General features: G+C 38.8%; 1 protein-coding gene across 1 annotated transcript in view; it reads right to left on the reverse strand.

The window, feature by feature from the left end:
- The window catches only part of tacr3a (tachykinin receptor 3a), a 48,220-nt gene that overhangs the window by 19,845 nt on the left and 5,124 nt on the right, over positions 1-23,251 (reverse strand). The window contains exons 2-3 of the mRNA XM_047364399.1: positions 21,408-21,596; positions 19,980-20,130 (exon numbers count right to left, since the gene is read on the reverse strand). Coding sequence (XP_047220355.1) covers positions 19,980-20,130; positions 21,408-21,596 — 340 coding nt within the window. The remainder of the gene's footprint in view (positions 1-19,979; positions 20,131-21,407; positions 21,597-23,251) is intronic.

Raw genomic sequence — 23,251 nt, forward strand, 5'->3', positions numbered from 1 at the left:
TGTTGAACTGTAAAATGAGAACCCTGAACTTTTTTATTCAGAGGGCAGGAAAAAGAAGATGAGCAACAGCTAAGAGGTTGTTGGTTCAACCCTCTCTGCAGAAGAGAGAGATTAGGTTTGTTCAGGCTTTATCAAGAGCTAAATCTATTTACACTTAAGAAGTAAAGGCACTCATACACATTTCTTGCATTTTTCTCTTACCATCTGATTGGACTGGCCGATGTGTTGTTCACCAGCCGAGTTGAACGTGTTTTAACTTCTGTACAGTGCACATGGATAGTGTATAGACCTCTTCTACGGGGCTCTCCTTTTTTGAAAAATAGTAAGACTGACAGAAATTCTTGTTTTAAAATACCAAATTCTTAAAACTACACAATTCTTGTTTACCTGAGGTTTCTCTGATACTGTACTGTGCTCTTCAGATCAGCTTCTAATTGATCAGACCAGAGATTCACCTCTTTTTAATTCTTATATCTGTTTTTATGGTGTGGCCATGAATTGTTTATCTAAAGCATTGAACATTTTCCTTCTGTGTGTTTGTACAGCTAAAAAGGAAGTACAGAGATTATAATAAGATCAAGGCCTTGTTCTGGCCGGTTTAATTTCCTGTACAGAGCTGGGTCTTAGAATTACTGTATTACAGTTTAAAGGATATAAAATAAGATTTTTATCTAATGCCTCAAGTCACGTTTTAAAATGTTGTGGCACTAGTGGCCTTTATTTCACAGTACACAAAGAGGAAATGGGCAGAGAGAAAAGATTTATTTAGGGGAAAGTCATGCAGCAAAGGTCCCTGGGTCGGGATTCGCACCCCAGATGGCTGTGTAAATGAGTCATTGCTCTGTAAATGATGGGCTCTACCTCTACACCAAGTGTTGTGTAGTGCCACCCTCAAGTCACATTTTAGGTTGATATGAGACTGAAAAACCACAATTTTCTTGTTTTAGAAAAAACAATGGCATGTATTAATTAAATAAAAATTTTATTACTGAATTAAACTGAAATGGCTTTATCTACTTGATTGTTCTCCAGCCCCAGGAACACAATGTGTATTGTCTGATATTAAAACACGAAGAAAGAAGAAACCCTGTAAAATCAAAGGTATGGAAGGAGTGCCCTGACCTTTAGATTGATGATACTTAGCCACCAATACACATGCACAAAAAATAACAGAATTATTATTTTCTCAAGATAATCACCTGTTCTTCTGCATCCTAAGGATGAGAACATTTCATTTGAGGAATTGGGTGAGCTGGCAAGGAAGCCATTATTAATCATGCTGCTTATTCTGCTTTCACTCTCTTTTTCAGTTGTATTCACACCTTGAAAGGTGACACAAATATTTTACATGTTGATCAACTAGGCAAACAATTCATGGCTGTCAATTACCTGTATGACCCACAGGATGACCAGGTGGGTCAGTGACACACATGTGACTTCGATAACTCTCAAAGTGTGAATGTCCCAAAGACAGCTGTTAACCTGAAAGTCCCCCTCAGTGTGACTACACAAGCCAGGGTTTTCTGATGTAATAAAATGTCTTTAAAAAGCAGAGGTGTAGATGCTGTGACACATCAAAGCCTAAAATTATTTAGAAAAAAACATTAAATATAATTTTTTTCTAAGCAAAATCTTGGGCATTAACATATTCATAATCTTTTTGTAATGAACTATATAAAGATAGAAAAATCCACAAAGGTACTGTGTCTAGTCAATGTGAGCTCAGGAAAAGTGACAAACTACAGTAAAACCTGCCAGTTCTAAAACTGTCTATCCTAACAGCTCCATGAGAAAAATCACACTCTATGGTAGATTTCATGGAGCTGTAATAGGTTCTCCGTTTTTTGCTAGTTAATCACATACAGTGTATTCACAACACAGGTGGCATTAAGTACATAATGCAAATAAACCTATTAAATCCAGCAGACATGAGCAATTTGCACTTATTTTCGCTAGTTTTCCTCACTTCAGTGACCAACACAACAGGTGTAAAAATGATCAAAGAGTAGAGAAAAATGTATTTCTTCCTGGAGAGCTTCCGGTCATAAATAGATTGAGCCACCCCTCAAAACCTTGAACGTATGAGGGAGAAATTGTGTTCAGAAGTGTGTCTCTGAGTGTTGCGGTAGTTTTTACTGCATAACCTTTAAATAATGGTGTGATTCATCTTTGTAACTGATTCATCTGAAGATAAAAAAAAAATGATTAACTAATTTGTGATTTACTATCAGGATAAAAAAAAACTTGATCTTTCTTGACCTTGATTACATCCTGTTGATCTTAATACATGCAAAATAGGTCCTTGGTTTCCCTCACCTCCCCCCACCAACCCCTCACCCCTCCTCCCTTCAGGACTGCCAGGTTTGCTCCCACCAATCAGCCGAGTGGGGCAGAGATTCCTTTATGTTATTGTGCGATTTGCACTGATCTTTTTTATTGAACTGATTCATTTGACTTCTGTTTATTAATGGTATATGGCCCACACTTGTATAGAGCTTCATCAAGTCCGGGGACTCCGCTTTACACTACAATCAGTCATTCACCCACTCATACGCTGACAGTTGTTAAGCTGGGCTGACTGACAGAAGTGGGGCTGCCATACAATCTGCATCACTGGACCCTCTGACCACCATCAGCAAGTAAGGTGGGTAAAGTGTCTTGCCCAACAACTGATATGGCTGGAGAGGGGGTTCAAACTGGCAACCCATCATCACCCGTAATCTCTGCATGTTAAGAATAATCTATTCTACACAGACATTCGTTTGAAGCCTGAATGTACAGAAAGCAGCATCTTACCTTTCAACACAGTTTAGACGATTTGATTGATTATAGAAAGTGTTCGTGCAAGTCCCCAGCAAATGTTGCTAGAAAAGAGGATCAGTTCTACTTTCTGCCACATCTGTGCTCTGATTTGTTTAAATCTAACTGCATAGTAGGTATCCGTTTTTCCCATTTTTATTTTGCTGTACCAAGATTTCCATCAACTTTCAGCAGATTTTTCTAGGAAGACGAGCTCTTTAGCAAAAATAACATAGAATATTAACTATTCTGTAAACATCTTCCACAAGGTTTAGGAGTGTTTTCATAGGCTTCGTTCACACTGCAGGCCTTAATGCTCAAATCTGATTTCAGATTTTAAAATCAGAATCAAAATCAGATTTATAGGAATCTGATTTTTTTTGTGTGGTTGTTCACATTACTTTGAAAATTTCGCGTCTCCAAACAGACCCGCAAGCACATAAGAACAATATGAGCGTTGTCAGGCGCACCAGTAAATACGGAGAAATAGGTGTTATGGTTTAAGTGCACAAAAGAAGCCATTTATTGCTGGCGGGTGCTGTTTGGGAAACACGTGAAGAAAAGGTGAAACTCTTTATTGTGCTGTTTTAGGGAGATCTGACTGCCAATTCAGAACAACAAACTGTTTGGATGCTGACACACAGCCAGCAATGGTGGGGCAGGGATGTTAACAACTTTACAGAGACTGAGTTTATTCAGAACTTTACCATGTCGAGGGTAACTTTTAATCATATATGTCAGCGCCTCTCCTCTCATCTCCACAGGCAGAAGACTTGATGCAATCCAGTGTATCAGACTGCAGCAGGGGCAGATCATCACATGCTCTGTAACCTCGATAGCATTTTAAAGTCCTCTGTTTGAACAGTTGTATGCAAATTTTACAATACAAACTACGTCCCACATTCAGACTTCAATTAGACTTGAATAAAGTTTTATCTCTGTTTATTAACAAACTCTAACGTTTCGCTGTCTCTTAACTGTGCAGTACTATTCTAGCCCCCCATGTGTTTTGCTAACTGCTACCGTTTCCTGCTGGGAGGAACTTCCATAATTAGCCTCTTTGAAATCTGTTAATGAAAACATTTAAATTATTGGAACGTTGCACAGTTTTTAATGTTATCAAACAAGGCTGTAATTGTAGAAATACTTCGAAGTAAAAAGAGGCTTTTTTTTTTTTTTTTACAAATGGCAGCATTAACTGATTTCTGGAAGAAAAAAAATGAAAGCAAGTTTATTCCTGGGTGAGGAGTGGAGATGATGGTGGTTCCTTATGTTATGTTATGTTATGTTATGTTATGTTATGTGCGATCTCATGTGTTGGCTACCCTGTCTGTGTCCTGCCATGGATAATAAAGACTCATCTTACCTGAAAACCTTGAGCTTCAGGAGTTCTTCCCCGCATTTTGGTCCAAGAAGAAACCAAACTATGACAGAAGGAACCATCCAACGGGACCAAGCGGGAGGAATGGTGAGGGAATTTAAGAGAGGTGAAGTCCTCATAAAACTGTTTACCCACCTTGCTTCCTCTCCCAACTCCCCATGGAGGAGGCTGGAGATAGCTGGCAGCCTCCAAGACTGGCTCGAGACGAGGAAGGAATTTTTTCCTGATCCTCGGATCCACCACACCATCGAGACCGAGCGACAAAGGGCCCGGGGAGAAATCGCCGCTTCAATGAGGAGGCCTCCTGCTCCTGCCTCTGCTTGCCTCTCCACTGAAGCTGGAGGCAGGTTTTCAGCTCATGGTTTAGCTCCTGATCACCCTGATCAGCCGCTGCTTCCAACTCCTAATCCTGTTCCTGGTCCAGTTCCGGAGGGATTCATGGATGAACAGCCTCCAAACCCCGATCCGGTTCCTGGTTCTGTTCTGGAGGGGTTCATGGATGAACCGCCTTCATATCCTGGTCCTGTTTCTGGTCCTGTCCCGGAGGGGTCCCAAGTCGAGCCGCCCTCACACTTTGTTCCTGTCCTTGAGGGGCTCGAGGATGGACTGCCTCCATTCCCTGCTCCTGTTCCCAGTCCTGTCCTGGAGGGCTCCGAGGACGAATTGCCTTCCCGTTCTGGAGGAGTTCGTGGAGGACCTGTCTCCACTTCCTGTTCATGTCCCTGAGGGGTGCGTGGATGTACCCTCTCCGCCTGCTGTGCCTCAGCAGATCTCCACGGCCTCACTGAAGGTCCCAGCGGTCTCCGCACCATTCGCCTGGGTTCCAGAGGTCTCCGCACTGCGTCTCGGAGCTCCACCGTGGGTTCTCCTGGTCCCACCGCAGGCCGTCAGATCATCGGCCCCTATGTCGCTGGCCTGCTGATCGCCTGCTCCTACGTCGCCGGCCGCCTGAACTCTGGATCTGCCAGGGACGGCCTCCGGGCCGGCCGCCTGAACCATTGCCCTCCTTCCAAGGCCCCCTCCGCCCACCCTGGTCGGATGTTTGTTTTGTTTTTGTTTTGTGGGCATCCGCCCTTAAAGGGAGGGGCTATGTCATACCAGCTTGTGTTTTGAGTTCTTGAGTTTGTGTTTTTGTTATATTACTTGGTCTGGTCCTTTGTTTTCTGTCTCCCTGCACCCCAAGCCCACAACGTTTCTGTGTTTTCCCCTGATTGTCTTGTCACCTTTGTCATTGGTTCCCCCTGCTCTTCAGTTTTGTATTTAAGCCCGTTTGTTTCCGTTGTTCCCCGCTGGTTCCTTATGTTATGTTATGTTATGTTATGTTATGTTATGTTATGTTATGTTATGTTATGTTGTTATGTTATGTTATGTTATGTTATGTTATGTTATGTTATGTGCGATCTCATGTGTTGGCCACCCTGTCTGTGTCCTGCCATGGATAATAAAGACTTATCTTACCTGAAAACCTCGCGCTTCTGGAGTTCTTGGTCCAACAAGAAACCAAACTATGACACCCAGTTTCTGTAAAATTATAAGCACTCACACTTCATTGGAGTGCTCTCTGTGAAGAGAAAACGAGTCCTCCTAATTGATTCACCTTAATGATGCTTTTTTAAAGGAAGAAAAAAAAGTTTAGTTTGTAAAAAAAAAAAAATCTTTAATTGTTTGTTAAAACACTCTTGAACAATCACTATCACCAAGGGTTAATGTTTGCACTCATGCTGGTGCTTCACAGCAACATCTCCTAAATGCAAATATGAAATAGTCTCACAACAAAACACCAGCTGGTAAGTGCACTCTGAGCATGGAAGAGAAAAAAAAGAAACATTGGACCAGAGGTCAGTGATTTATTTTAAATATATATATTCATGCCAATTTTCTCTGTATAGGAGGCTGGCACAGAAACGCTGTTACATGGTGTTTAGTGAAATACCTCTGAAAAATACAGAACATGATTCTATTTGCGCCTCTCAACTGAAGTTGACATTTGTTTACAGATGGAAAAATCCAATTTAGCTGAAAGCAGCTGCCTGGTCCCCAGTGCTGTCATTTTGACCCTTTTGTCTGAGAAGAATCTACCATAAAATGATCTTCTACTAAATGTCAAGGTACACACTGAGTACCTGGACTTGAGTCGTTGGTTAGCTCAGGTGGGAGAATCTGCTAGTTTTTTTTGTTTGTTTTTTTTTTAAATCTAGTGTGGTTTTCTTTTCATACAATTGTGTGCTTTTTGTGTTGGTCTGTTACAAAATACTCCCAATAAAATACACTGATGTTTGTGGTTGTAATGTGATAACATACAAGAAATTACTAATACAGTGGCACTATAGGATTAAAATATTCAAGCCTGCATTCAGAACAAATCAAAATCCTTCATTTTTATCTCAGTTGGCACATATAAATGTTAATAAAGCTTCACTATTTTCTGTCAATTTGCTCCCCTAAACAACGCAGACACAAACTTCACAATAACATTTTAAATTATGCTGTAGATAAAAGCGCACACCTTTGAAAGAAACAGCAATAAATCAGTTTAATATCACTGCTGGGAGGAGGGAAGCAAATTGAAAGGGGAGTGTGGAAAGACATTTGCAAACATAAAGACACATTTTCCTGTGACTCTAATTTAGAAAAACAAAAACTAATGTAATTGACATACTAATGACTTTTTTAATACCCTAACTTTGTGCATGGTTAGAGCGCAGTCTGGAGGGTTGGAACATCACTGGATTGATGTTTCTTCATTAATGCAGTAAATGAATACTCATTAGTCCACTTGGAACCAAAATGAGTCTGGGTAACAATTTGTAACAATTGAATGTTCTGATTAAGCTCTCAGAGACAAGACGAGAAAGACGTGGATTCAAGAAAATTTTGTAAATTTATCATTTCACATAAAATTTGGGGGCACTGTATAAACCATAATGCCCAGACTGAAATGCAAAATGATTTAAAGAGAACATACATTTGGTTTTTTTTTAGCTTTTTTTTTTAGGCACTAGTGGCCTTTATGTTTCCTTAATTTTCTTTGAAACTAAGCTGACAGGAAATGGGGTGGAGAGAGGGGGAAGACATGTGACAAACGTCAATGGGTCAGGGCTCAGACCCGTGACAGCAACTTCGAGGATCAAGGCCTTCGTACAGTTGTGCACTTAACTCCTGTGCCACCATCGTGTCCGGCAATTGTTTTGTTTTATAACTGAAGTCTAGCTTTACAGTTCTGTGAACTAGCTTAAATTGAGCAGAAAGCCACATGGCACAATATTTCTAATATACGATTGGTTTCTTTGACAATGTTTTAAAAGTTCCTTTTTGATAAAGCAACAAACTGTATTCAACAGGAGTTGGCCAGTTACTGGTATCAAGGTATATACCATAATAATAAAAAAAAAAGTTTCAAAAATTTTATTTTTCATCATTCCGTTCCTGCAGAATAAACTCTGCTTGATAAAATTCCAGAGAAAGTCTGGGACTGGCTAGTGGTTTCACCACTTCTATGGAGCAGTACAGCAGCACCCCTCCCCCATCTGTTGCTGCATACTGCTAGGTCTCATGGCTGGTTGATGACTGGCTACTGCATTTTCCCTTGTGCACAAGAAAGGCAAATTTGGGATTCTGAAAATATATTTGGTAACAAGAGACACAGAAAGAAAGAATATTCAAGACGAGGGCCTTGAAAAAAACAATCAATTTATACATACATTCGACCTATTTTAACATACTGACATTTCTGAATAAAATCGAATTAACTTATTTGTGTGTATTTGCGGGCATACATTATACTGTCTGTTAGGATAGAAATAATGACACTTTCAGATTAAAGCCAACATTGACAGGCATTTAAAAACACACAAACTCACAACCTCAAATGCAAGTTCCAGACTTTCACCATGAGTATAACAAAGATAAAGTCAACACAAACCAAATCCTTTTCACTTGTGGGATAAACTTAAAGTATTCTAAATTGCATTTAAATCATTTTATAGGTAATATATAGCGTAACGGAAATATAACTTATCTGAGTTCTGAGAATAGCTTCCTTTACCATCACCTACTGGTATATTTGTTCCTTCAAACTGTCACCCTGGTGAGAGTTTCTGCGATAGTTTGATGTGCACAGTTGGCTTTAACTGGTCAGATAAATCCTGTAGTCCGTGATCCTAAGCAGGTCCGGTTGTTAAGTGTCTGAAGTCTTTTAGTTGTGACACAAAAAACAATCTATTAGTGAGAACACCTAGTCTTGTTGTGTATTGTATCCCCAGCTTTTGGCAATATGGGATGGGACCTTCAGGGTGAAAAAGTTCAGTTTTCAGCATATTTTTGTCAAATGAATAAGGTCTATGACTGGACAACTGGGTAGGATCACATATCTGGAGTGCTGCTACATGTCTCATCAGTTTATGGGCATTAATTGGAGTTCTTAACATATATAGGACACAACGTGTTGCAATGTGTTGAGACAGAGCAGGTTATGGGACCTAAACAGTTTTATCAGTTATGTTGATGCTTCTGAATGGATTTTTTTTTTTACTTTAGTTGGCAATACTCAGGAGGCATGTCTGGTAAGCAGCAGAATGCCAGCTTTCTTCCTGAGCTGATTGCTCGATTAATAAACCCACATAAAATCAGCTTCTTATACTTTGTTAGTCAGTAAAGAGCAGCCTGGAGCAATTTACAACTACTAATTATAGAAGGTACTTATTCAATATTTTTGCTTAACTCTATGTATCAAAAATGAAAATAACAACAAATCAATGTTAAATGTAACATTTTAATTACAGTTATGAACAAAACTACCCTGGCAGATTTAGATTTAAATATTTTTAATTCAGCAAGAAGTTTGTTTCTGAAAGATAGGGACGAGAATCAAAACCTGTTTAAACATTATAAAAGGGATGTCAGTATTAGAGAACAAAAAAATATCTGTTTTTATTTACATTTTATGAATAAAAATGACACATTGAAAATTATATGTATATATATCATTCTCAATAGTCAATAAAGAAAATCTTTAATGCTATACAGCTATATAGCCCATCTTAATATCATTGATGACTTGCTTTTTTTAAGTTTCCACTGGTAGTTTGACAATTTATCTTTGGTGATGAGCTCAATGTTTTTGAGGTTAGATGGCCTCCATGAAATCACCTTAATCTTTAGCTCCCTCCACTGATTCTTTATGGAAATCTAGTCAGGAATCTGGGAGGGCCAATAAAATCATAAATATTACTTTCTTTCAGAATAACTATGCTGGTAAAATTTAAATATTACTTTAAACCTAAATCTGCCAGGGATAAAAATAAATAATTTGAGCCTTATTGTGTATTAATGAACATATTATATCATTTTTGCAGCAGTTAGAATGTCTGTTGCTTTTCTCAATAAAATAAATAGTTTAAAATGTTGGTGCAAATACTGTGATACCCTGAAGTTCAGGCATTTTTACCTAATCTTATCACATCTTGGTACTCTCATAATGTCTATTAGGCTTTTTTTTGTAAGTGATTTCTTTTATGCTGAAATCAGGCAGGTAATTTTACAACATAATTGCATCTACTTTGTGAGTAATTTGTGATAATCAAAGTCATTCGGTATACTTTTTCTGCCTTGTCCCTTGCATACACTGTTTACCTGCAAAAAATATTTAGACATAAGTTTAGAATGACTTAAAGCTGTCTGAAGCTGCTGCTGTTAGCTGAAATGCACTGAATAGAAGCAAAGATAGACCACCACAGAACTAAAATGCTTTCACCATGTTGGGGAAGATATACTATCACAATCACAGCGGTATATTTCCAGGGTCTCCATGCTTCAGCTTCTGTGATTCTGTGCTACTCAGGGATGGTGCAGGGGTGTGGTATTTGTTTTCCGGAGCTGCAGTTATCAATCAATTTGGCCCCTGCAGGATATCATCCTTGGATTGCTCACCCCTTTTCTCCTGATTGTTGTTAAACTCTTTTGGGTGGCACACTGAACTCAGTGGAGCTTAACTGTGCAGTGAAGATTTTTTTGTGTTTCTTTGCATAAAAATGAACTCTTATCTCTTGGATTCAGGACTGCTGCCAATGTAGCTAGTCTGCTTGGCTGCCCACACTGTCCACCCCATTAGTCTGCCTGCACTTTTCAGTCCACCAAAAGCATGGACATTTGCTATGCCACCATCAGTTTAACTACTTTTTTTTGTTTGCAGCTGTCCCCGTGAAGGACAAATACTAAAAATCCAGTAAAGAGCCAATTTGTTGTTGAAGTGTTGTGTTAGCATTGGATTTTAAGGTTCATCAGATTAAATGTTCTCATAAGAAGAAAAATTCCAAAACCGAAAAGTAACTACATACACTACATCAATACAGATTAAACTCATACAGATAGACACTTAAACTAATACAGATTTAATATAAAAGTGTTATGCAGTTTAAATTTTAAACACATTGATAAAAAATTTACAAATAGACTGTTTTATTTTATTTTAGATTTTTTTTTTTTTTGTAGTTTGTGCTGCAAAGAACAGTAGTTCATGTAACCATATCAGTAAATAATTTGGTCCCATGTAGATACAGGGGTTGGACAATGAAACTGAAACACCTGGTTTTAGACCACAATAATTTATTAGTATGGTGTAGGGCCTCCATATGTGGACAATACAGCGTCAATTCGTCTTGGGAATGACATATACAAGTCCTGCACAGTGGTCAGAGGGATTTTAAGCCATTCTTCTTGCAGGATAGTGACCAGGTCACTATGTGATACTGGTGGAGGAAAACGTTTCCTGACTCGCTCCTCCAAAACACCCCAAAGTGGCTCAATAATATTTAGATCTGGTGACTGTGCAGGCCATGGGAGATGTTCAACTTCACTTTCATGTTCATCAAACCAATCTTTCACCAGTCTTGCTGTGTGTATTGGTGCATTGTCATCCTGATACACGGCACCGTCTTCAGGATACAATGTTTGAACCATCGGATGCACATGGTCCTCAAGAATGGTTCGGTAGTCCTTGGCAGTGACGCGCCCATCTAGCACAAGTATTGGGCCAAGGGAAGGTCATGATATGGAAGCCCAAACAATCACTGATCCACCCCCATGCTTCACTCTGGGCATGCAACAGTCTGGGTGGTACGATTCCTTGGGGCTTCTCCGCACCGTAACTCTCCCGGATGTGGGGAAAACAGTAAAGGTGGACTCATCAGAGAACAATACATGTTTCACATTGTCCACAGCCCAAGATTTGCACTCCTTGCACCATTGAAACCGACGTTTAGCATTGGCATGAGTGACCAAAGGTTTGGCTATAGCAGCCCGGCCGTGTATATTGACCCTGTGGAGCTTCCAACGGAAAGGTTCTGGTGGAAACAGGAGAGTTGAGGTGCACATTTAATTCTGCCGTGATTTGGGCAGCCGTGGTTTTATGTTTTTTGGATACAATCCAAGTTAGCACCCGAACATCCCTTTCAGACAGCTTCCTCTTGAGTCCACAGTTAATCCTGTTGGATGTGGTTCGTCCTTCTTGGTGGTATGCTGACATTACCCTGGATACCGTGGCTCTTGATACATCACAAAGACTTGATGTCTTGGTCACAGATGCGCCAGCAAGACGTGCACCAACAATTTGTCCTCTTTTGAACTCTGGTATGTCACCCATAATGTTGTGTGCATTTCAATATTTTGAGTAAAACTGTGCTCTTACCCTGCTAATTGAACCTTCACACTCTGCTCTTACTGGTGCAATGTGCAATCAATGAAGACTGGCTACCAGGCTGGTCCAATTTAGCCTTGAAACATCCCACACTAAAATGACAGGTGTTTCAGTTTCATTGTCCAACCCCTGTACCTCGCCCTTAGAACACGCTTCCTGTAGAGAACAGACCTAAGCCAAATCATTCATACATTTGTGTACTTAATTGTAGACATTTACTGACACCTGTGAGTAGGATTAGAAAGTTTCCGTTATAGTGGGTGTTACTGAGGCAGTGACTCAGCAATTTAATTTTTATGAAAAAATAATTATCTTTTGAAGGTAATATATTCCGCCCACACAGTCATACTAGGGCAAGATTAATCTGAAAGATAATGGGCAAACAAAGATGCTTGCAGTCAAAACTCCAACACAGACCACCATAAAGACTTGATTCTTCATTCTTAGTTCTAAGATTCCTCTTATAATGACATTTTGATTGGAGAGCTTAAAATAGACCACCTGTGGCATTGTGGCAGAGTCAATTATATCAAAGGTGACTTTTTGACTCAACATCAGTGAGAATAAATATTAAGAGATCGAGGTTTCTTTTGCTTCATGTCAGCAAAGGAAAATACAACAGAAAAAAGCAAATGGAATTTGTTCTTTGTTTTGTTTTGTTTTGTTTTACATCGCAGGTAATCTTGCAACATAATTGCATTTACTTTGTGAGGGATTTTTGATTATAGGAGTCATTCAGTATTTCCTTTGGAACTGGCTACAAAGACCATGCAGCCTATTTGTTTTTGGTTACACCCTGTCCTAAAAGCAAACAAACCCTGTTGTCAATCACTGACCTGATACATTAGTTTCGGTTTACAATTTGTTCTGGCTGCATGACTATGCAAAAAAAATCAAACATTTTGTACTGCCATTTAAGGTCTTTCCTGCTTATTTTCCTATCTTGTGACACACTGACTCATCACTGCACCAACATGGGCATTCTCATAGAATTTTGCAGAAAATGATTAAATGATTAGTTGCCACTGAGATAATGGCAAAAGATAAACCTATACAAAGTTTGAAAGGAAAGATAATTCAGATGAAAACAATGTAAACCAATTACTGAGCAGTGATTTAGTGAGAACTAACTAATACAGCTAACCTCCTGACCACAAACATTTAGGCAAACTTTCAACTTTTCAGCACACAAAATTATGCATTCTGAATGTATCTTCATCATTTTCACAGTAAACTAGTTAGCATAGTGATGCTGGTATTCAGACCAAAGCGCTACTGAGTCTGTGTACTGCTGGGGTTCAGAGCAACAGTGCCACAAACAGACACTAAGTCTGCCTACCCTAATTTCTCTCCAAACAAGAAGCCCCAAAGTCACTCGTTCTTCACAAAATAGTTTTGTGAAACAGGCGTTCTGTGCACACAGATCATTATTGCCACAGTGCATACATAGAACAAGTAACAAAATGCCTGAAAGAAGCATTAAACAGAGAAATAAAAGCTGATCAATTCTGTTCCACAAAGTCATTAACGACTGACCTGATTTCATCAGGCAGTTTTTTCCATTACTATGAGGCTATGATTGTGAAAGCCCTATCACCTCTTGTTTGCAATGATGTCTCCTTACCAAATAGTATTGTACAATGAACCCATATGGCATTTAGAGACCAAATATAAAGCTAACTTCTTTTGACCTTTTGTCCAAGTTATATAAAATATTACATTGTGCTGCTTTTGCAACTGGGGTCGTTTTAGTAGTAATTTTATAATTGTAATATTATATTGTCATGATATATTGGGTTTTCATTACTGTTGTTTATGCCTTGCCATGTTTTGTTCATTTCAGGGTCTGTTTGATGTAATGCCAATGAAAACTGCCAAGGGGATACATTCATTTTACATTGCTTTATCTTTTGAAATATGCAGGTCGATTTTCCATCAGAAAGAAACTTTTTGGTTGATTGAAAATAATTTTTAATCTAAATCTGCCATGGGTATAAATAATTTTGGCCTCAACTCTATATCTCAGTATTCACTTTCTATGAAAACACTTTATTTTCCTAAACTATATTTATTGAAGACGTACTTTTGTCTAATAATACCACAACTGTGCAGAAGCTATAAATGTCAATCATGTGGTCACGTTATTTAAAACGGGTTTAAAAGACACGGTGTGATCAATGTTATCCAACGCACTTTATGTTCTCCCTTCAAGTAAATGAGCCACAAGGTCTTAATAAATTGGCAAAATAGCACAGAGTTAATTAGAAAAACACGGTGATCAATGAAGGAATATGAAACCTGAGACCGTGCACAGATTACCATTTACCCAAAACGTGAATCATTTTGACTGCTTAACTAGTCAGTCAGTCAGTCAGTCATTTTCTACCACTTCTTCCATACTGGGTCACGGGGGAGCTGGTGCCTATCTCCAGCAGTCTATGGGCGAAAGGCGGGGTACACCCTGGACAGGTCGCCAGTCCATCGCAGACTGCTTAACTATTTTATGTAAAAACAGATTTTCTTCAGCAGTAATTAAATTTCCTTTTTCTTTACGATTTAATTTATTGAGTTAACTGCAAGTCCAGAATACATTAGAAACCTAAACTTGTGAGTCAGCTTATTTGGTGATACATGACAGCATTGCCATTGCCTACAGATGTTCTTTCCTTTGTTAACCATTTTGTGTTCAGATCCTGAGCTAATTTATACACCAAAGTAGTAAGTCTGTTTGGACTATACCTCTTACACAAAATAGATTTAAATCAGAAACCCTCTCCACAACCAGCAGCACACACATTTTCAGGCACACAATTATTCCTTTTTACTTATTGATCTTATTATTGCCCAGCCTCTCAGCAATGAGCACCCTGACAACAATTGTATATAAAAGTAATGGAAACTGGGGTGAAACAAGCAATAATTTTTGGAGACATAAAGCAGCTAAAAGCCGGTAAAGGTTCTGGCCCTGTATGGTGCCTTGCAGGCTTTTATGTATTTGATCAGGTTTTATGTGATAGACCAACACATTGCTTTCAGATTTTTTGTGAAAAATGTATCACACATATATATAATTATATACTTTTTATATATATTAATTAATTATATATATATATATATATACACACATATATCAATTAGTCATTTTCCTTCCCCGATGTCTTGTGACTCATTACTGTCACAAGGTCTCAGGTGTGATTTGGGAGCAGGTGTGTTAAATTTGGTGTTATTGCCCTCACACTCTCTCAAACCAGTCACTGGAAGTTCAATATGGCACCTTATAGCAAAGAGCTCTCCGAGGATCTGAAAAAAAAGAATTGTTGCTCTATATAAAGATGATCTAGACAAGGGGTTGGCATCCCACGGCTCCAGAGTTTAAAAATGCCTTTGTAGTTCAGTGTTTAATTTATCTTAAGGTAGGCCTGCACACACACACACTGCACTTCTGCTTGTGAAATTCTATTGTTGTAACAGGTAAAATAATAGGTTTATTAGCTGTGTCTTTTGCGACTCCAGACTATTTTTCTTTGGTGGAAGAGAAAGAAAAATGGCTCTTTGGGTAATAAAGGTTGCCGACTCCTGGCCTAGGCTTTAAGAAGACTACGAACACCTTGAAACTGAGCTGCAGCACAATGACCAAGACCATCCAGCAGTTTAACAGGACAGGTCCTATTCAGAGCGGGCCCTGCCTTGGTCGAGGAAAGAAGTTGAGCGCATGTGCTTAGCGTCATATCTAAAGGTTGTCTTTTGAAAATAGGTGAATGAGTGCATCCAGCATTGCTGCAGAGGTTGAAGGTTTGGGGGGCCAGCCTCTAAGTGCTCAGACTATACACTGCAGACGGCATCAAATTGGTCTGCATGGCTCTCGTCCCAGAAGGAAACCTGTTCTGAAGATGATGCATGGAAACCAGGGCACAGGGCAGTATTCCAACATAACAACCCCAATCACCTCCGATATGACCACTGCTTGCTAAAGAAACTAAGTGTAAAGGTGCTGGACTGGCCAAACATGCCACCAGACCTAAACCATTCTAAGCATCTGTGTGGCATCATCAAAGGGAAGGTGGAGGAGAGCAAGGTCTCTAACATCAACCAGCTCTGTGATGTCTATATGGAGAAATGGGAGAGAATTCCAGTGGCAACCTGTGAAACTCTAGTGAACTCCACGCCCAGTAGATTTAAGGTAGGGCTGGAAAATAATGGTGGCCACACAAAATAAAGGCACTTTGGACACATTTTAGACATTTTCATTTAGGGGTGTACTCAGTTTTGTTTCTAGCGGTTTAGACATTAATGGCTGTCTCTTGACTTATTTTAAGGGGAAAGCAAATTTAAACAGTTATACAAGGGGTACCCTTCATTCATCTTCTATACCACTTCTTCCATAGTGGGGAGTTGGTGCCCATCTGGACTGGTCTATGGGTGAGAGGCAGGGTCAGGACAGGTCATCAATCCATTGCAGGGCATTCGCACGGGGAGAACATGCAAATACCATGCAGAAAGACCCCCGGCCAGGAGTCGAACCCGGAACCTTTGTGCTGCAAGGCAACAGTGCTACCTCAATTTCACCACCATTTGCTAATTTATATCATAATTTATATGTACTGCAATGTCTTTTTCCACGTCTACAATTATCTGAAAAACTTTAGGTCAATAATCAGTCTTATAAACAGCCATGAAATACTACTTTGTGTCCTCCGTTTTTTTTTTACCAACTTCATGTATATATGCTACATTTCATGATTAATGATGTCCTATGCATTGTACCAAAGTGAAGAAAATAAATATTAAGGTTTCGGGCTAAATCTGATCTAAATCTACTTGAAAATATTTGGCTCTACATAAAGACCACAGCTTAGCTTCAATCACTCCCATGCTGAGATAGCATCAATCCTTTGTTTTGTTCCTGAGGCCTTTATGAGAAGGGTCTGGTTAGAGCACATTGTTTGTCAAATTTGACAAATCTTTGCCAACATTCATGATGAGAAACCTCATGGTCCACAGCCTAGGTGACTTAAAACTTATGATGAACCTGGTGTTTGAAATATTAAGCATCAGCCCTGAGCATTGCCTAGGGGATTAACCAAACCTGATACAATTAGAAGACATCTGTAACTGTGATTCAAGAGGTCTACCTTCTGTAAATCAAATATACGCATATATATTCTCTAGTATGAGGGTTAGCTGATTGCTGCTTAAGCAGTTTTGTTTGTAATATGACTGTTATGTGTCCTCTGGGATTTTACCAATTTACCAGTTGTTCTAATATCTTCTGTATAACTGAAAATACTTATTTTATGCATTGAGATGGCCATAGCTTCAGATGCCCAAAAGACAGTTTGTGTAATCTACTGGGATTTGAAGATGCAACATTATGATTGTGTCAGGAAGGGGTTCTTGGTGCGGACCCAAGTGCAGACAGACAGACAGAGGCAAAAATGTCTATGTATGTGTCTATGTATGCATGTATAGAGGATTTGCAATTTGAAATCATCCTTTCCACTGTCTGGAGAAAGGTTTACAAGTCGAGGATATTCATAGCAACTACCAACATGCCTAGTTATGGCAATCCAAACAAGTTCACCCTGAAAGCAGACAGCAAGATGAAGAATAAGTTTCTAAAACCTCAAAAATGACATCACTGGACCTACAGCAGGTAATCAGATTAAGGCCCTGTCCCAATTCCCACACTACACCCTACGCCCCTCTATGAAGTGTTTACTTTGTACAACTGCATGTAGGGGTTGAAGTGCGCAGGTTATAAGCGTGCAAAATTGGAAATTTGGGACAGTAGGGGTTATTATCATCGACTTGCACCTCTGCACCGTAACTGCAACATCAAAAAGGGCGGGAACCAGCGCTGTTTTCAGTCTTGCTGCTAAAAAAACTATTTAAAACTGCAACAAGCAATTGTTATGAGGAGAAGAAAGTGCAGGAAGCGAAGGAGGCTTATACACCAGACTCTCGCCGCGCCAGTATTTGTTTGAAAGGTAACTTCAGTGTTCTGGCCTACTGACTGCCCAGACTCACTCTGAACCCAGTGGTTTCTTACAATGTTGAGCCTGGAAAACCAGTAATAAAAAATATTTGTCGGCTTGCTGTCTAAAGTTTACGCAGTTCTTATTATTCTGATTTGATGGCTGGTTACGTTGATGGTTGTGATTGGTTTTTGCTCAGAACGTCATCTGCAGCAGTGAATTGTGGGTAATATACTTCGGCGTAGTCCGCTTAGATGTGTGGATTGAGGGCACAAAGGGAGCGGGGCTAAGGACCACTGGAGAATTGGGACACACTACGCACTCGGACCCATCAACGGGAACACGCAATTCAGGGACACAAGGGTGGAAGTGCGAGTATTGGGACAGGGCCTAAGACTGTTGAAGTCTTATTATTTATCAGAGATGTGCAAGAAGGATACTTTAGTTTTCTAATACAAAAAAATGAAGGCCGGACTAAAGTTTCAGCCAAAGGATGTAACATTAGTTATTATGGGGTAGGGTCTTTTACATTTTTTTAATGTTTAATTGTTGTTGTTTAAGTGCTAATAAATCACTTTCTTCTCCAGAGATAATAAAAGGAGATTTGACATCGATATACAAACAGTTCTTCATAAAGAACTGAATATTTATTGTAGTGTTTTAATTTTTTCACATGACTCTATATTAGCATCTTGACATCACATCTGTTTAAATGAAAAGAATTGGCTGATGACTTATGGCCTTCTTGAGTATTACCCCTTTTTGCAGCTCAATAATTAAAATTTTATTGTGACTTCAACTTAAGCCATGTGAGTCGGCCTACAACACAGTCCCTAATACATTCTGTTGGCTAAATATATAATTCTTCAGACATTACAATGTTTCAGCAAGAAATGGATTTACTCATATCTGAATATTCATAAAGCTTAATGCACTGCTTTTCTCTCACCCTATTTAAAGCATGTCCCTTAAGACATAAAACTAGCAAATTTGTTAAGTCCTCCTCCTAAGAGTTTTCCCATATGTGTTCATTCTCTGTATTAGTGGCAAACAGTTCCAGTGTGAAGACATGTCTGTAAGTAGATGTTGGCTCCTCAGGATAAAGGCCAGAGTGCTAGACATGCAGTCAAACTCATAAACCCTGAAGACACTGTTGGTTTTCAGAGCTTGGGCCTGTCCAGTTGCATCGATAATAAGTGACAATCACAAAGGTTGTGTAATGTTAAATTAGGGCTTTCTTCACTGAAATGTTGACAGAACAATACCTGCTGCTATCAAACATTCATGATCACCGTATTATGTTGCAGCCAACGTTCTGACTTTTAAGTGAGAACATTGATCAATGCAGCCTGCACTGTTGAATATTTTAGCAGTCTTCTACAATAAAGCTCTTTTTAATATCCCTGAAAATCGTTGACATGCTGTATGTTTAATTTATTTGAAGCAATCAAAGCCTAGAATGTACTCGGTGTTAAAAAAAATTATTTTATTTCAATAAAGTCTTAATGTTTTTACATAAGAAATATGAACCCAACTGATGTAACAAAAAGCTTACGTAGTAACTACTTTATTTAAATAACCCATCTTAAGCAATGAAATAAATTTCATTAGTTTAGCACTGTAACTTTTATCCCTACCAAACATGCTTTGTATTCATGTCTTTATCTGCAGGTCTGATGTTCATGAACTATAGCACCAAAATAGGCTATGAAACTGTCAGCTTGATTTATAGTTGTTCTGGGATTTCCTTCCTTGACATAATGAATGCTATCAGCTACAGCAGTTGCACTCACAGACACGTAAGCTTAAATCCAAATCCCAAAGGTACAGTAAAGAGAACTGCGTAATTGGTCTGCAAGCTTGAACCACACCGAATGATCAAATTTTCATTTTTTCCAAGAACAATAAACACCAAAATATTATTTCTAAACATCTTGATCTTAGCTCATGTTATGTTTAAAAAATAGAAGAGCAGGTTGCAATATGAAAGCTTGTTGCTTGCAGATAAACACATTTATTCACATTTATTCCCAGTTTGCAGCGCCTTAGCTTTGAGATGTTGCGCTGCACTTTGAAGGTCATGCTTCATTTTCATCCCAAAGCAAAGCCCCTATTTAGCTTGCTTACTTACCTTCCTTTTAGCTCTCAGCTGTCCGTGATAATTATCAGATGAGTCTCCAGGAATCTCACCACCCCACAATGTCACCCCCACGATGGTGTAAGTGATGCCCATCACCACTAAGGGCAGCACGTACACCAGAGCTGTAACTATAATATGATATCTGAGGAGAAAGCAAAGAAATGGCACAGGGTTTAGTAGAACATAAAAAATGTCATGTTAAAACATTGTGGTAATCCATTGCCATTACGGTTTGATGAGTTTCAGTTTAAAGCAATCACTGACTGCACTACTACAGGGCAAATAAAATCCTTTTAAACTTAGCTCCCATTTTAGAACCTGTAATCCAATTTAGCTAGCCAACCAAGAAAAGCTGGCAGGTGGGACACAATTGATCATGTCCCACATTTATCTTTTTTTATGTTGCCCCTTAAAAACTACTGCACTCAAAGCTAACATTGCTGTGTTACAGTCCTGATCAGACATTTACATACATTCTTCTTGGGTTGCAGGCTTAAAAATGTCCACAAACCCTGACTAATATTTGATTAATTGTCCCTTTGTAAGCTGCATCTTGATCAAACACCTTTTTTTAGCAATCAATATGCATCTGGCTTAATTGTAGATGGATATTTGATGAATCTTCTAAATTCTAAATTAAATGAGATGGTTTCCTGGTACAGTTTTTACGTATAGTCCACACATTTTCAATAGTGGTGGGGACTTTGATAACAGCATTCCTGAAGCTTAATGTCAGCATGTTTTATTCATTCCAAAGCCAGTTTCGAGGAGATTTTAAGCCGTCTTAAAGTTCTTCCTCAAATTAACAGCTAGATGGTTGAAACTTGGACACAAAAGGACCTCCCAACAAGGGCATGATCCCCAATGCACATAAAACTAGCATTTTGGTATAGATAAAGCTGGGTAATTTAAAGCACAGCCAAAAGCCATTTACAGCCCTTACTGTAAAATTGTTGGCAATGCCTAAAACCAGGTTGGTGCCAAGATACTAAAGAATTTACATGAGCTATGTGTATTTCATAAAAGATTGAGCAAACATTCTGCCAGGTATGTGACACAACCTTGTTGAAGGTTACAAAAAATACCATTTATCTTTTCATTTTAAAAAGTGGTGCTGTATATATAAATTTAAGCCTGTTTTTTATGATATTGACCTTCTGTGGATTAAAAAAAATCACAATGAAATGTGCACTCGAACTGCATTTCTGCATTTTTAACAGTATAAACAAATGACAAGAAGTTGTTAGCTGTTATGTCATCATTTCCAAAACAATTACATTCTCGCTGACAGTTTAATAAAAAGAGGGAAAGCACTCATAAACCATCCCTTTAACTCGGCCACCACTATAGCTCAAGAGGAAACCTCTGAAAGTTTTATGGAGAGAAGCAAATACTCTTTCTGAAATGATATCTTCTCACATGAAGGGGTCATCTTCCTTGCGAGGCCAGGCGACGTGGCAGATGGTCCTGTGGGGTAAAACTCGGGTGGTGGAGAAATAGCACAGAGGGAAGGTCAGAACCACTGCCAGGCTCCAGATACTGACAATGACTCCCGTGGTGACCTTTGCTGAGAGACGAGGCTTCAGAGGGTGAATGATGGCCATGTATCTGCAGGAAGTAGATTGGCAGTTTGAAAGACGATCTTTGCTTTTGGACAAACAAAATGATTAATTATTGATTCATGGATTTAATCTACACTTTTTCTTACTGAACTTGATGTTTAAAGTCCACAAAAGGAAATTACATTGTAGTGGAAATAAGAAATCTGTGTAAAAAACATTATATAATCATAAAGAAGGAAATTAAAAAAGGAACAGTCAGTAAAGGAAGTCATTTTATAAGGCTGTGACCGAGTGAATTGACCTCTTGTACTAGTTTTACTTCAGCTTCATTGAGCCGTAAGAATGAAGGAACTGTTGGATATGTAAGTTGTGTTGTCATATTTGTAATGTCCATTGTAAATGTTTCATTAAATTCAAATTGCAATTTTATGAGTAATAACTCTAGAACCTACTTTAAAGCAATGCTTAATCTTTTGCATCACAGTTGGCAGAAGCAGTGTTGCACAGCGTTCATTTAAATTAATGGAAGATTCCATTCAAACCACTGCTGAAACACTAAAAAAGAACCAGTTACATAAACCCCGCTCCAGACGCTGCATGATGTTCAAATTGCTGATCGAAAAGCTTTCAGAGCTGTAAATTTACTCTCACTGAGAAAGTAAAAAATGAGCCTTCCTTGTCACCACAGCAGCCCTCTGGGGTATAACAGTAAAGATGCTTCATCCAATCACAAGTAATTGTGTGAAATGTAGTGCATTACACCGGCCCCATGTTGGATGCCTACTCAAGCAGTTGCAGGAGGATAGCTTATGAGCCAAGATTGAAAGACAACGTTTGCTGATTTGATGGACTTGAAGTCACTGAATAAAACAGTGGCTGTCACGCAGAGCCAGAGTCACCTCAGGAAAGAAAAAGCAGATATACCTACAAGCACACACACAGATGCACACATACACAAATACAGGTTATTTTTAAGCTGCAGGAAAATAATTTTCATACATTAAGCAACTTAGTAAGTAGTTTTGAACGCATATGTTTGCCTTTGACGATGTAAAATTTTAATGTAGATGTTTGATCGCCACATGACATGGAACTAGCAGAAATGATGTTGGATAAGACTCAACCTACAAGCAGCCAAACATTTTGCAATCAGTTAAAGGAATCAGGAATCAACCCTGGTTTGGATTTTCACAGTGGCGAATACTGCAGTAATGTTCCCATTTCTGATCCAAATGTTCTGGAACGTAATGATTATGCAAAACTCGTGAAGGTTTATTACTCATTAAACCTTACCTGAAATTGACCTCTACCCATTTACTTTTAGGTAAAGTGGGGGACCAATTTAAACATGCAGCTGTGTTTGGTAGCTGTCCTGAAGGCATATTAATGATTATAATCATGTTTTTTCCCAGGCCTGAAAAGATGAAATAGTGTATTTAGAATCAAACTGCCATTTTTTATAAGATCTGGGTTCCTTAAAGTTGAACTAAACCCCCACCTTTTTATGCAGATAAACTGAATAAACTGGGCCTTAAGGGAGCTATCTTTGTTACTGTTGTATTTTTTAAAGTAAATAAAAACTTGTTTAAATTTGCAATATTTGTCCTTAAACCATCTTACCGCTGCCCTCTTTGGGTTGAATGGAGGCTACTGCAGTTGAATTTTTCTTATTGGTTCAAACAGCACAGATTGGTACATGTC

This window comes from Girardinichthys multiradiatus, chromosome 5 (genome assembly GCF_021462225.1).
Source record: "Girardinichthys multiradiatus isolate DD_20200921_A chromosome 5, DD_fGirMul_XY1, whole genome shotgun sequence".
Taxonomy (NCBI): domain Eukaryota; kingdom Metazoa; phylum Chordata; class Actinopteri; order Cyprinodontiformes; family Goodeidae; genus Girardinichthys; species Girardinichthys multiradiatus.